This window comes from Elephantulus edwardii, unplaced genomic scaffold, assembly GCF_000299155.1.
Source record: "Elephantulus edwardii isolate Elephantulus edwardi_28Jun2011 unplaced genomic scaffold, EleEdw1.0 scaffold00251, whole genome shotgun sequence".
In the NCBI taxonomy this organism is placed as follows: domain Eukaryota; kingdom Metazoa; phylum Chordata; class Mammalia; order Macroscelidea; family Macroscelididae; genus Elephantulus; species Elephantulus edwardii.
In genome coordinates this window covers 393,027-408,529 of record NW_006400001.1, presented here as the reverse complement: position 1 = coordinate 408,529, position 15,503 = coordinate 393,027, and the positions used below count along the sequence as shown (strand labels likewise).

At 42.0% G+C, this 15,503-nt stretch overlaps 1 protein-coding gene across 1 annotated transcript in view; it reads right to left on the bottom strand.

Moving 5' to 3' along the window:
* Positions 1-977: 977 nt before the first annotated feature.
* The window catches only part of SEPSECS (Sep (O-phosphoserine) tRNA:Sec (selenocysteine) tRNA synthase), a 46,037-nt gene continuing 31,511 nt past the window's right edge, over positions 978-15,503 (bottom strand). The window contains exons 9-11 of the mRNA XM_006899270.1: positions 6,481-6,574; positions 3,979-4,069; positions 978-1,284 (exon numbers count right to left, since the gene is read on the bottom strand). Of these exons, the coding sequence (XP_006899332.1) occupies positions 978-1,284; positions 3,979-4,069; positions 6,481-6,574 (492 nt within the window). The remainder of the gene's footprint in view (positions 1,285-3,978; positions 4,070-6,480; positions 6,575-15,503) is intronic.

Genomic DNA, 15,503 nt, shown 5'->3' with positions numbered 1-15,503 from the left:
CACCTTTATTAAACAAACACAATCAAAAGGGACAATGTTGAACTACTGAGGATAAATGGGCCAAAATTAACTTCTAGAAGCATCACAGGATCTACATGGTATATGCATGATGCTAGAATTTTTTTTTACATAGTTTTGAGTCTTGCATGGCGTGTGTGTGTGTGGGGTGGTATTTGTATGAGCAGGCTATCTGTGAAAATATAAGGCAGTTTACCCTCTGACAGTCCACGGTACATCCAATACTTTCCATCACCAAAAGATTCAAAGGTGTCAGTAGTTCTTTGGTCTTCCTTTTTCACTGCCCTACACATGTGAAGTTGGACAATGAAAATGAGCATTAGGACAGGAGAACTGTGAGTTGCGGGAGGCTGTCTTGTTCAGTGTAGAATATTTAGCACCTTTGGCCTCTGCCCCTAGAAGCTGCTAGCCCCCTTCCAGTTACGACAACCAAAAAGATCGCAGACATAGGCTTGGATCTCTGCAGAACCACCTCCACTTGAGATACACTGCTTTGGAGTGAAAGTTAAAGCTGACACTCTGACCCGGCTTCCTTGGGAATGTCATATTATAGGCACCCTGCACCTTACACACATCTGGCAATGAGCACGTTAGTGATTTTCCTAAGTTCCGTGTGATCTGAAATGTAGGTAATTTGTGTACGATGGAAACCGGTCAAGATGATGCTGTCTCCACATTTTAAAGAGGAATTCAAGCTAATTTTACTGTCAGTTTAATTAGCAAAAGTTACCTGAATCATAGTGCTCAACTGACAAATATTCCAACAATTAGGAAAATGCTATTTTAAACTGTTAAGCCATGAGGCAGTCTGAGAAAAAACCCATGACCAGCAGCTAGCCCAAAGCACTGTACGTAGTCTCTAATCTCCATGAATTCTCAAATCAAAACTCTGACATATTGTCTTTAAACTCCCTGCTTGCACAGAAGCCCCATGTTATAAAAAAGAGCCCCTTCTCTTTTCAGGAGGAAGCATCCCGGTCCATGTCAGAAAGGACATTGTCGAGTCTTAAAGCCATTTCCCCAACGGCTCCGTCTTCAGTTGTGGTGTCCTGGTCAACCTGAGACGCGTCACTCCCTGGACTCTGTTCTTTCCTGACTATCTTTAAGCACTTGCCAAGCCTCTTGATAAACAAGTCCACGTCCTGCGTCTTCATCCCGATGGCGGCGGCGGCATTGAGGTATGCACAAGGGTAACGATCTGAGTGGGACATGAAGCCTCTGAAAGTGTGGCCACTCACGGTCTGCACGGACCCCAAAGGCACAACCCTGAAAGAGAAAAGATTTACCAACTTAGTATGTTCGGTGGCGTGAAAAGAATGTCAGCCATAAACATAAACAAGAGACATCTGCGTTACTAAAGTTTATTATCTATTTACTGAGAAGTCATGAATCAGGGCCTGTGCAAACCATCTGCATCAGTCTTAAAATAATAAACTCTGAGTGCACCTCGAAAAGCCCCGCCTGGTGACTGATCTTCTACAAAAAGCCACCTACAAAGTCTCAGAATCAAAGACCTTTATATCTTCAAAGAAATCAAAGGAAACGATTCCTGTTTCTGTGCCAAATCTGGAATGGGACTTCATATAGTCATACTTAACCGGAATATTGAAATTTGTCAACCAAACCACTCTGCTTAACTGTCTGTGTCACCTCAAATAATCAACAAGTGATATTAATGAAAATCCCAGCTAATGGATCAGTGCTATGCTAGGAAGGATTATTGTTATATGCCGTGGGGTTGTCTGCAACTCACAGCAACACTGTGCACAAAGCTCTGAATTCTGCCCTCTCCTAAGCCAGGCTAACTGCCTCTGACACAATATACCCCAATATCCCCTTTACTCTGTCAATCTATCTCATCCAGGACTTCCTCTCTTGTGCTGTCCCTCCACTCTTCCAAGAATGATGTTCTTCTTCAAAGACTGGTCCCTCCTGCCAACATGCTCAAAGTAAGAGACGGAGCTTCAAAACCCTTGCTTCTAAGGAGAAGCTTGGTTTCACCCTCTCCAGAACAGACCTATTTGTTCTCTTGCCGGTTAAATACTCTTCTCCAGCACCACAACTCAAAGGTATTTGTCATCCTTTTGTCTTGCTTAGCTGTCTAAAGCATAGCAAATAAATGCAAAGACTATGGCCTGAATCAAGCACATCTTAGTCTCTAGACTGATATCACTGCTCCTTAGTAATTAGAGCGTTTGCTGACAGTTATTAGAGAGGTCCCTGACAGTAGATTTCCCTAATGCAATTTCTTTTAATTTCCTGATTGTTGGTGCCAAGAGTGTTGACCGTGGAAACAAGCAAGCTGAAATTATTAACAACCTCAATCTCGTCTCCATTATGGTGCTGCCAATTGGCCCTGTGGTGAGAATCTGTCTTGATGTTGAGCTTCAATCCATATTGAAGACTGTAGTCCTTGACCTTCTGCAGAAAATGCTTCAGATCCTCCTCAGTTTTAGCATCTGCAAAGAGTAGGTTGTTGGGAGTCTTCCTCCAATGATGATGCTACATTTTTTCCTCATAAAGTCCAGCCTCCCAAATAATCTGTTATGTATATAGATAAAAAAGGGATGTTGAAGGGATGCAACCATGATGCATTCCTTTCGTAATTTTGAACTATGCAGTGTTTCCTTGCTCTGTTCTGATGACTGCTTCCTGGTCCACCTATAGCTTTCACATGAGCACAACCAGCTGTTCTGGGATTCCTGTTCTTCTCAAGGTTAGCCACAATTGCTGTGATCCACACAGTCAAACGCCTCTGCATAGTCACTGAAACACAGACATTCCTCTGGTATTCTCTGTTTCCAGCCAAGATCCATCTGATACTGGCTGTGATGTCCCGAGTGCCAAGGACTCTTCTAAACCCACCCTACACTTCTGGAAGTTCTCTACTGATGAACTGTTCCAGTCGTTTTTTGGATAATCTTCAGCAGGATTTTGATTGTATGTGCTATTGTTCGAAGATTTCCACACTCTGTCAAAGGGTATTAGAGCAAAAACCCAGGAAAAAATTATGTAACTGTGCAGAATAGCGTAATAGTGGGGAGCAAACAGCCATCTTCAGCACAAGCAGCTTGTAAACGGTCTACTTTATGACACATCTATTTTCCTAGCTTGATTCCATTAGCATGCTCAGACAGAAGCAGATTCCCAATGACATACTTTAATAAAAAAAAAAGTATGGGGGTAAGACTAAGAAAAACTGGATGAAATATGTTTACGGCATTGAAGTCTTTGGGGGAGAGAATATTTTATATTTTAGGGCATTATGTTTATCGTAAGAGTACGGAATGAGGGTTGCAGAATGGATTATATTTGGGGGTTGGGGGATGTGCGTGGGGGATTGCGTACCAATGAGGGAGTTTTTCTTTTGCGTTTGAAGGAGAGGAGCAAAAGGGGGGAGGCGGGGAGAGGGGTGCAACAATAAATGAATGGAATTCCAAAATCTCTGTAGATGTTCATTGAAATGAAAAATAAAGAAGTTTAAAAAAAAAGTGACGAAGGTAATCAACCTAAACATAGAAAGTAAACAGTGATAACACTAAAAACAAAGTCAAGAAAATCCATCTGGAAGGGGAATATACAATAATACAATACACAGTAGGAGTTTGATTACAGACACAGAAATATTTTCACTTTAATTTCATACTGAATAATAGCATGGCTTCTTTTTAACACCACAATATGAAGATCACTTAATAAAGGAAAAATAAAGACAGTATCTTGTGATGAAATAGCAATTTCATTTCTGTATGTCTATGGAAAAATCAGAGTCCTGGGATTTCCATGACTATTACCAGTGTAGGCAACACAGACATGGCTACTGATGACAACCTCATAGATTCATTATTTTGTCACTCTCTTAGCCCAGGATGAATTCTCACAGTTCTCCGTGCACTCTGGAGGACTACTGCTTTAGATGGTAATGTGCAAGATAAAGTCAGCTTCTTTAAACATACGTACCTGGCCCCAGACACCTGTCGGGTAAACAGCATTGAGCCAAGTTGAGTGACAGCTTTGTAACTGTGTTCATCCAGTGTCTCAAGTGTCATAGCTGAGAAAAACAAAGTATCTGAATAAGTTTTGTTGACTCATACAGAATCAGTAAAAAACCAAACAAAACTGCAATGAGGAAGGCATTCCTTTTTAGTCCTTGCCACGTGACACAACTTCACTCTGAAGAGCTCAAAGAATGGATGAGACATGCTTACCTACTAGACAAAAATATATGCAAAAGGAACATGTTTAGAATCTGAAGTAGTGCTTACACATTACCACTGTGGACAGTGATTTTCCAATTCAATAGAATGTACAATAGCATGACCAGTACTGGCAGTTTAGTTACGCTTAACCAAATTTTAAGAACTTGTAAAATGAGAATTGGTATGTATTATCAATGACACACCACAAACAGTTTTTTTACTCCTATCAAGATAGTATATTTTGTATTCTGATGTGCGTACGTGTGTATAACGAACACAATCTCCACATGGAGACTTCCTTCAGGGGCTGTACAAGCACATTGCATTCTATTCCTATCACAATCACTAGGGAGCTCCTAGCCTATAGAGTTGCATTAACAAAAGTTGTGGGAGTGAGGGCTGAGTGAGGGAGACCAACAGGTCTGGAACACAAGGGGAAGACTCCTGAGTGTGCAAATGATGCCTGTTTGAACCTAGCCATGGATGGCTGGGAACGAGCTGACCAGAATCCAACCAGATCAAGAGAAGATGATCTGTGCTATGAGCTAGGGCCGACTGCTGCAACCTGACGGCTTGCTCTGGATTAGATTTCGCTGATGGCTGCAGAAGCTCAAAGTTTCCAAGTTGAACAGAGGATCCTTGAGCAAAAAGGACGAGCTTGTTCCCTCAGAGCACTGGTTTGATAATCAGGGACGCGCAAGTCATCACTGAGCATATAAAAGGGGACTGGGCGTGAGGGGTGAAGCAGCTAGCTTACCCGCTTTCATAAAAGTAGTGTTGATGGGATAACTGTAAAGGGGGGGAAAATTTCCAAAATAAAAAGGAATGAAATACAATGTAAATGAAAGACTGTATGGAACACAATGTACATTATGAAAAATAGTGTATCTGAATGACAAAAATATTAATTAAAAAAAAATTGTATCTCTCTCACAATCTGAATCCATCAGTGTGGCTCCATGGGAGAAAGGGGGTTAACCTCTTTCGTTGCTACTTACAACCTGGGGAAACCAATGGCGAATCAAACAGGAGTCAGTTCCAAGTCAATGGTAATATAAGACAGAAAGAGAGGTATCAGGATTACTTGCCACCAAGTACTGAAGGCTACCTCGCAGTGCATAATCATAGTGACCATTCTTTCAACTATTTTGCATCTGAGGGACTGTAACTTCTATCTGACAGACAGAGACAAGGAGGTTGGAAGCTAACACATGGCAGAACTGGAATTAGAATCACACCATGCCATCCTGTACAACATCTATAAAGATTAAAAAAATAATAAAATCTATAAAGATTAAAAACTGCCTGGGATGTTTTTTTTTCCATGACACCTCATACCTAGAAAATATTTCAGTTATAAGTGAATCACTTTCCTCACTGCGGTAAATGTAAAATAGAAAAGAGATTCCACTACACATATTCACATATTCTAAGAAACAGCTGTGAAGCTTAAAGGTTACTTCATAGTGTAAATGTCAATATTCAATTATCCTTTTATTACCAGTCTTTGTACTACATGGTATAGAAACAATATCTCTACAAATTTCTTCAATATGTAGCAGTACAAGATAATAACAATCATTAAGAACAATTAACAAAAGAAAATCTTTACTTTCTCCTGGTTCTAGTAATTCATACAGAGTTCTGTGATTAAGCAGTTTTGGTGAGAAGAAGGGTTTCATGCATTATTTTCCACATAGTTACAACATCATTTGAGAGTCTGATTCTTTCAGTGTGTGAGCTGCATTTAAGAAACACACAGAAATACTCCTAATGCCTAATTAAGTGTTCTCAACTTACAAATTACTACTGTAATCAGGGAAATACCATTGTAACCTAAGAATAGACAATTATCTCTATAAATAAACCAGTTTCCTCTTGGGATGTTTCAAAATACAGGCAGTCACCAGATTATAAACGAGTTCATTCCTAAGCCTGTTTTTAAGTCAAACTTGGACATAAGTGAACAGTCAGGTTCCTATTTAACACCAGTCAAATATGTGTTATATATAGCATGCTAACGTAAATAAGCATTGCAGAAGCACTTCCACACACGGTAAAACATCTTCAACATAATACAGTAAGAAGGATATTTTGATGCACATCACAAAGGAGTTCCCATTTCCAATCACAAATCACTGCATGCACCCCCGATTTTTAATATAACTAATGAAACAGGCTTTACAGGGGTTGGTTTCTAAGTAAGCCAGATGCTTATAACTAGGTGACGGCCTGTATGGATTTTTCGGAAAAAAGAAGTTACCTAAAGAGATGGGGTTATGAGGTGTGTGCAACAATCTCTCATTATAAGCTTCCGACAGTTTCTTTAGTTCACTGGACAAATAGGAAAACATCTCCTGCAACAACAAAATGGCACATTTAAATCAAACAAACACCAACTGTACCTTGAAAATATTTAGTAAGACAAAATCTGATCAGTAGAAGATCATGCTGGGAATTAATTCATCCATGTGCCCTGGGAACACGGCTCTCCTTTGGCATCAACCTAGTGAGATGCAAACCTGGCATAATTGTCATAGACGTCAGGATTTAGATAAAGAAACCACAGAGCCAACACATTTCCCTCACTACGCATCTCTCCTATTCAAAGAGTGTGGTGGTGGTGGTGGTGGTAGTGTTTACCGTAGAGTCAGAACCAACCCATAGCTGACCCTCTGAAAGGTTTTGAGAGGCAGTTAATTGCATGGTAGGTGACTGCCCACCTTTCTCCCAAGGAACAACTGGTGGCCTCAAACCATGTGCCTTCAGGAATGCAGCACAGCTTCTTGCCACTCGGCCATCAGTATGTAGCCTAAAGTATGAAAAATTTAAGAAAGCAAAGGTGTACTGCACCAATTACAGAGAGAAAAAGAATTTGTTCCCATATCTCTTCTGAGATTTCCTGAACCCACCTCCTTAATTAAATTGCTTGAGAAGTTGGACTATCTGAGGAAGAATGTGGCATCAGATGGGAGAAGACTCATCAACTTTGGTACAACTTTGCTTGCTGAAAGTAAAGAAGATTTGAAACACTTGCTGCAGAAGATCAATGACAATAGGCTTCAAAATTAATTACATCTCAACATCAACAAGACAAAATCTTCGTCATTGGTCCCTTAGGCAACATCATGATAGATGGAGAAAAGACTGAAATTGTAGATGATGTCATTTTACTTGGATCCACAATTGACACCCTTGATGCCAGCAGCCAAAAAATTAAAAGAAGTGTTGCACTGGGAGAAATCAGCTGTTAAGGAATTCTCCAAAGTACTTAAGGAGCAAGAATGTCAGTTTAAAGACTAAGATACATCTGATTCAAGTCATGGTCTTTTCAACTTCTTGCTTTCCATCTGAGAGCTGATGCCTTTGCATTACGGTCTTGGAGAAGAGTGCTGAATATCTCATGGACTAATAAACAAATATGCCTTGGAGAAAGTGCAACCAAGGGGCTCCTTAGGTGCAAGGATGGTGAAACTTCATCTCACATACTTTAGGTAGGTTGTTAGGAACGGCTGGTCCTCAGAAAAAACCATCATGCTCGGAAAGACAAGTGTCAGTGAAAGCGAGTCTTCAGCAAGACGGGTACCAACAGGCTCAAGTATATCAAAGATGATGAACGTGACACAGGGCAGAGAAGATTCAGATCCACTACTCATCAGGTTGCTGTGAGTCCTATCCAACTCAGTGGCACCTCATTGCAATACCAGGATGAAAATTTTTAGACTATAGTGAGAAAACTAAGGTAACTAAATCTATCATATCACTGGTATGAGAATAATCTAATAACAAGGAAAAACATTGGCATCAAGTTCACATAAATCTCCAGAAATTTACAGCACCCAAATTTGTGTAAGAAACTATGATGCGCAATTAATCTACTAAGAAAGCAAGCTTTAAAAATCTCAGTATTACACTTATGAATTCTACAATATTCTAATATTAAAGTGCCAACAGTTTTCCCTTTAATATCAGTTTTATAAAAAAAAAAGCAACACCACCACACCAATTAGCAAACTAGACCACTATTTCCTACACATTTAAGTAGTTTCTTACCTGATATATGAAAAGTAGTATAGAATCTGCACAAATATTTTTTTGTTACGGTTGAATCTATAACTGACATTTATTATAAAACACTTCTATAAAGGGAGAAATTTATAAGCACCTCAAGCAAATGTATATAGAAAGACCTTACTTAACAGGGATGAAATATTATTGATTTTCTGTGTCCTTTGTGCTGTATTTAACTCAATTTTAAAAGAGTTTTCGGCAGAGATAAACTGAACTATATACCTGAATGCTAATGTCAGCTGTATTTCTAGAATAAAAACATAAAACTTTATGCCATAGTTCAAGATGTTAATGGACAGAAGGTGAATTATATTGCATCTTATCTTCTGTATGGCTCTTCACAAACTGACTTGCTGTCATAAAGCTCAACATCTATCCCTCTCCCGCATAACACAAAGATGGACGTAACTGATTGAATTTTAAAGAAAAGAGCCTTAGTCTATCATGTCTTTTGAAAGATACTGTTTCATGTTACAAGAGACAATGGAAATGGAACTTTACACACTATTATGGTATCTGTCATCAAGGGGTAATAACCTGAAAGGGAAACATAACAAGTTGTCCAATGATCACCTGACTTGTTTTTATTGTTGTTCGGTACCACTGAGTATGACTCACAGCAACCCTATGAACATCCCACCTGAACAGTCTTATCTCATGTCATCCACACAATCTCTGACACACTCAAGCCCACTGCTGTAGTCACTATGTCTACTCACCTGGTTGAGGGTCTTCCTCTGTTTTGCTGTGCCTCCACCTTCCCAAGCATGATATCCAAGAAGTAACCTCTCCTAGCAATATGTCCAGGCTCCTTGGAGTCGAGGATTCTGAATCTCGTCTGACATACTTTGGGCATGTTGCAAGGAGGGACTAGTCCTTGGAGAGGGACATCACGTTTGGGAGAGTGGAGGGGCGGCGCAGGAGAGGAAGACCCTCAATGAGATGGATTGATTCTGTGAGTGGAGTGGTGGGAATTGAGTGTGTTTGAGACGGCGAGGTTGGCACAGGATAGAACAGCATTTAGGGCTCTTGTACACAGGGTCACTATGAGTCGCAAGCAACTCAAAGGCACGTAACAACAACAACAATGTGAGAGAAAGCTTTATCACCTTTGCCTCCAAGGAGCATTCTAGCTGCACCTTCCCCAAGACGTATCTGTTTTATCTTTGGTAGTCCATGGGATATTCAACACTCTTTTCCAATACCAAAGCTCAAAGGCATCAATCCTTTTGCTGTCATCCTTAGTCACTGTCCAGCTCTCAGATGCATAGCAAGTGACTGAAAAGACCATAGCCTGAATCCGGCATACCTTAGTCTTCAAACTGACATCATTACTCCTCAATAATTTGGAGAGGTCCCTGACTACAGAATTCCCCAGTGCATCATGTCTCCTGATCTTTTTTATAGACTGATTGTGGATCCAAGTAATATGAAGTCACTGACAGTCTCAATTCTTTCTCTGTCCATCTACTGGTCCAGTGGTGAGGATTTCTGGCTTCTTGATGTTGAGATACAACCCATATTGAACACGGCAGTATTTAACCTTCTGCAACAACTGTACAAGCCCTCCTCGCTTTCAGCACGCAAGGCTGTGTCATCTGCATAAAGGAGGATATTGATGGTGACGTGACTAGATGGATGGTTAACAGAATGTAGAGACATTCTCATGCACACAGATGTCCATCACTGGAGAGGACAGTACCAAGCAGGATCCCTGCCACCTAGGGCTGTGGGCAGCTGAAAGGATCCACGCACACTCAGCACACAGCGCCCGCATGAGCCGCCAACACGCTGCCTGCGAGTCCTCCAGCAGGGGAGGCCCCGCATCCCTGCCTGAACCGAAAGTTTTTCTCAGCTTCAACTATTTCACTCTCAGGACTGCCAATCTACAGTGTTCCCAAAGTTAACTGTTACAGGACTATGAAATGATGCTCCGATGTTCTTTCAGATCTTGGTTTGTCCTCCAAGCTTCATCATTTCATTCCCATCACTGGCGCACAAATCCAGTCACTGGCATAGCCATTCTGCGGCCAGTCCTTGTCTGCACTTGTCCAATTCGGCAGCTGTCTACAGCAGGAAGTGTCCCGCCCACCCTGGTCAGCATTAACACTTCCGAAACTACACTGAAGTGGGATAACAGTTTTCTCTGGACACAGAACAGAAGTGAGGACCAACCTCTTACAATGATAGTTCTTTTTATGCATGGAGAAATCCAAACAGCTGCTTAAATCTTCATTTCTTGAAGGCCTCCTGGGTTAAATGTATGGCCATCTGTCCCCTCAATGAAGCAGACATGTTGATCAGGCAGGGGATAAGGGCAGAGAGGCTCAATTCATAGAGTTCCACTCTCTCAGAGCCTTTTCCCCTTCCAATGCAAAGACTTGAGAAAGAAAGGCTTCAAGCTGAGTTCTTGTCTACCCCGACTGTGAAAGAGATAAAGCCTTTTCTGAAGAGATAGTGCCAGATGAAATAACCTCTAAAAATATCAATGTGGCGGCTAAGGCCACAGAACAAAAAAAAAAAAAGAAAGAAAGAAAGAAAAGAAAATCCCAAGTTTTCTTTTAACACTCCTTTTATAGTATGCAGTAACACCAATAACATAAAAAGGAGTTCTCGGTGATGGGATATAAATAGCCCTGGCTGCAGCATAATAGCTTCTTCGCAGCTTCTCCAGAGCTGAACCAATAAAGCAGCACCATTACATTTTCACAGTTCAAAAGCAAGTCCATTTAAACAAAAGAGGCCCTTACTTCTGCAACAAATCCAATAAAGAAACAATATTTATGCGGCCTGTGTGCAATTATGGTTTATGGAGAACATCCACATATTTCAACAAAAAAAGACTTGCTTGTTGAATGAACTTGCAAAAGAGCAAACTTTCGTCCGCCGAATAGTCGAGTTCTCAAGTGGGCATTTTAAGACTTTGTGAATTACTACTGCAGACATTCCCAATTCTAAGTGCACTCCACAGAGATTTTTGAGGACAATCAATCCGTGCATTAGTCTTTGGGGTTTTACATCTCTCTAGGACAGCGACTGGCAGGGATGAGCTAATCATCTCGGGGCTTAAGTGTGGAGCGAGTGATCGCTCCATCAATGATGGATGAGGGCTTGGTGCAATGAGGAGAAAACGGTGAGACACAAATCAAAATGTGCATCAACTATTGAATGGAAAATCAAATTACTGTATAAACTCTCACCCAAATCACAATAAAAAGTTAAAAACCCATCTATTCCCAGCGATGGAAAAGCCTGGGGGAGCATTCTACTGGGTCCTACAGGATGAAGCTGCAGTCACCAGCAGGCCTCGAACTTGGAAATGGGGTTTCATCTACCAGAAAACCAGACCAGCTGCCCCGGAGTCCATTCCAATCCACAGCAACCCTGGAAAACCTGATGCCGATTTAAAATGTGCACACATCCGAAGCTTTCATGGGAACGTGGAAGTCTGAGGGAAGGTGGGTCCTGCCTTCTAGTCTTCAGCCTGTGATACATTCAACTGTCCTTTATCCTGTGCTTCTGTCCACTACTACACAGGCTTCCAATGACCCAGGAGGCACCACCTCACCCCTCACTTTCAGGCTCCAACCACAGTGCACCCCAGGCCTGTTCAAAGTCAACATCAGTCTTAGAAGCACAGGTCTTGGAAGTGGGGCACAGGCCGTTTTGAGCAGCAATCTAGGGTGATGGAAAATCAAGAATGACCTGAAAATGGGGAGTGCAGGCAATGAATGGGTACAAAGACCCCATAACAAAAGGTCCGGGCAGGGTCTCATGCCCAGGGCATTAGCACAGAAAGACAGAGGACAAAAGAACTGACAGACGGGAGGAAGGGAAACCAGACCAGACTTACCGCTTCCTTCATGAGGGGCGCTTCTATTTCTTAGGACATAAACTGAGACTAACCGAAAGGTCCCCTGTTCAAATCCATTAAACATCCCTACAGAGAAAGATGAACAGCTTCGCTCATGACGATTTCTAACCTTGGAAACCCTGTATGGGGTCACTCTGAGTTGAAACTGAGTTATATACAGTGGGAAAGGGAGAGAGGGAGTGAGGATGAGAAGGATAGAGGAGTGCCAGAAGTTCTCAGTGATGCTCCGCTCAGGAGGTAGGAGTGAAAGAAAACATGAATTTCATGACAAAAGGATAAATTGGGGGAATGGGAGAAGAAGACTCCCAGCTCAGGACCCTGGAGTTTGTATCATGAAAAGGCGAAAATGGCAACAGAGCCAGTGAGCTCCACACCACGTGCCACACGTGAGCACTGTCACTGCACCGTGCACAGGAGGAAGGGCAAAGCGGCAGGTACTCGGTCATATATAGATCTACCACCTAGTGGCCTAGGGCTAAGAAGCTGTGCTGCAATCCTGGAGGCACACGGCTCGAATCCATCAGCTGCTTTGCGGGAGAAGGATGGGCAATCTCCTCCCATGCGATTAACCGCCTCTGAACATCTGCTGGGGGGCCAGCTATGGATTGGTTCCGACTCAACATCACACAACAATCACCACAATAAAAATTAAAAACATTACAGAAAGCTCAGAGGAGTTAGCTTACTTAAATGCACAGCAAGTGTGTAACTTTTCTGCATCTCAATCTCATCCACAAAATGATGAATTTCATAGAGGCGCTATGGGCATCATGTCAAAGAATGAATACACAGAGGTTAGCACAATTCCTGGCTGGCATAGAAGAGATGCTCATAAAAACACTCATTTCCTAAATACCAATTATTCCTGTGTAACTGATGTTAGATAGCAGGACTCCTACAGACACGCACGAAATCATTCAGAGGACTGAAGGGCAAATCCAGGGGCTGGCTGTCCACCTTTCGGCAGCTCCTTCCACCATCTGTGCAGCTCACGCTCCTCCGTCACCTCCATGCTCCCGGGCCACCTCCATGCTCCCTGGCCACCTCCACGCTCCCTGGCCACCTCCATGCTAGGCTTTTCTTTCCCGAGGCAGGTAGGTCACACCACCACTCATCTGTCAGCCTGTCACACAGTGGTGGCTTTGCATGTTAACTGTGATGCTGGAAGCTGAAGCATAGGGATCTTAAATACCAGCAGGGTCATGCCTTCTCCTCAATGTTAGCCATCATATGTTATGATCCACACAGTCCAATGACTTTTCATAATCAATAAAGCACAAACAGACTTTCTTCTGGCATTCTCTGATCTCAGCCAGGATCCATCTGACATGTCAGCAGTGATATCCCTGACACCACAGCCTCTTCTAAATCCTGCTTGAACTTCCGCCAGTTCTCTCTCTACGTACTGTTCTGGCTGTTTTTTAATGGTGCTCAGCAGTATTTTGCCTGCATGTGGTAACAATGATACTAGTCAATAATTTCCACATTCTGCTGAATCAACACTCTTTGGAATGGGAACAAATACGGAGCTCGTTCAGTCAGCCAGGCACTTATCCTTCAAATCTCTTGGCACGGACTGGTGAGCACATCCTGGGCTGCATCTTTCATCTGAAACATGCAAATAGGCATCCCATTGATTCCTGGAGGGTTTTTTTGCCAATGTCTTCAATGCTGGTTGAACTTCTTCTTTTCTTACCATTGGCTCTTGATCACTTGGTAATTCCTGAAATATTTCAATGTCGCTCAATTCTTTCTGGTATAATGATGGTACACATTCTCTCCATATCCTTTTGATACTTACTGAATCACTCAAGACTGTGTCCATTGCATCTCCAAGTATTACAACTCAAGGCTTGAATATGTTCTTCAGTCCCTTCCACTTGAGAAATTCCCAGTGAGTTCTTCGCTTTCTGTTTTTCAATTCTAGGTTTCTGCACATTTCGTTACGATGCTTCGTTCTCTTGGGCTGCCCTTTGAAATCTTCTATTCAGCTCTTTTACTTCAACATCTCCTCCCTTTGTTTTGGCTTCTCAACAATCTCGTGCAATTTTCAAAATTAAATGTTCCCAAAACAATTAACTGTGCACAACCAAAACATATAATTAAATCAAGAAGCTGTTGTGTGAACAGAGCAAGAGAACACTACATGGTTTAAAAGTAAGAAAAGTGTGCATTAGGGTTTTATCTTTTATCCATACCTATTCTTACCACTGGACCAAGTGGCAGCATCAGGATGGATGGTGAAGAGATTGAGATTGTTCACAGCTTTAGTCTGCTTGGCTTCACAGTCAACACTCTTGGCACTAGGAGCCATGAAATGAAAAGACATATTGCCATGGGAAAGTCTGCTGTTAGGGACCTCTCCAAAGTACTGAAGAACAATAGTGTCTCTCTGGAGACTAAGGTGCATCTGATACAGGCCATGGTCTTTGCAATCACTTGTTATGCATCAGAGAGTTGGACAATGGCTAAGGAGGATAGAAGAATTGATGCCTTTGAGCTGTGGTGCTGAAGAAGAGTACTGAGGGTACCACAGACTGCTAGGAAAACAAACAGATTCGTCCTGGAAAGGGTCAAACCAGAAGGCTCCTTGGAGATAAGGATTCTGAGGCTTCATCCAACACACTTTGGACACATTGTAAGGAGGGATCAGTCCTTGGAGAGGGACATCATGCTTGGGAGGTTGGAGGGACAGTGCACAAGAGGAAGGCCCCCTATGAGGTAGACTGATTCAGTGACTGAGGTAATCGGGTTGGGTGTGTAGGAGACAGTGTGGCTGGCACAGGACAGAGCAGAGTTTAGGGCTATTGTACAAAGGGTCGCTATGAGTCACAAGCAACTCGTCGGCACATAACAACAACAACATACCTATTCAATCTGTATCCTAAGCAGGACTCCATGAAAAAGAATGTGGTATCAGCATAGGAGGAAGACTCATCAATAACCTTCAATATGGAGATGACACAACCTTGCTTGCTGAAAGTAAGGAGGACTTGAAGCACTTGCTGCAGAAAATCAAAGAATACAACTTCAATATGGATTGTACCTCAACATGAAGAAAACAAAAATTCTCACCACTGGACCAACACATAATATCATGATAAATGGAGAAAAGACTGAAACTTTTAGCAATTTCATGTTACTTGGATCCACAATCAATACACTTGGTACCAGCAGTCAGAAGATCAGAAGATGTATCACACTGGTAAAGTCTGGAGTCAGAGACCTCCTCAGATTATTGAGGAACAACAATATTATTTTGAGGACTAAGGTACACCTGAGTCAGACCATGGTCTTTCCAATCACTTGCTGTACCGCTGAAAATGGACTATACTGCTGAG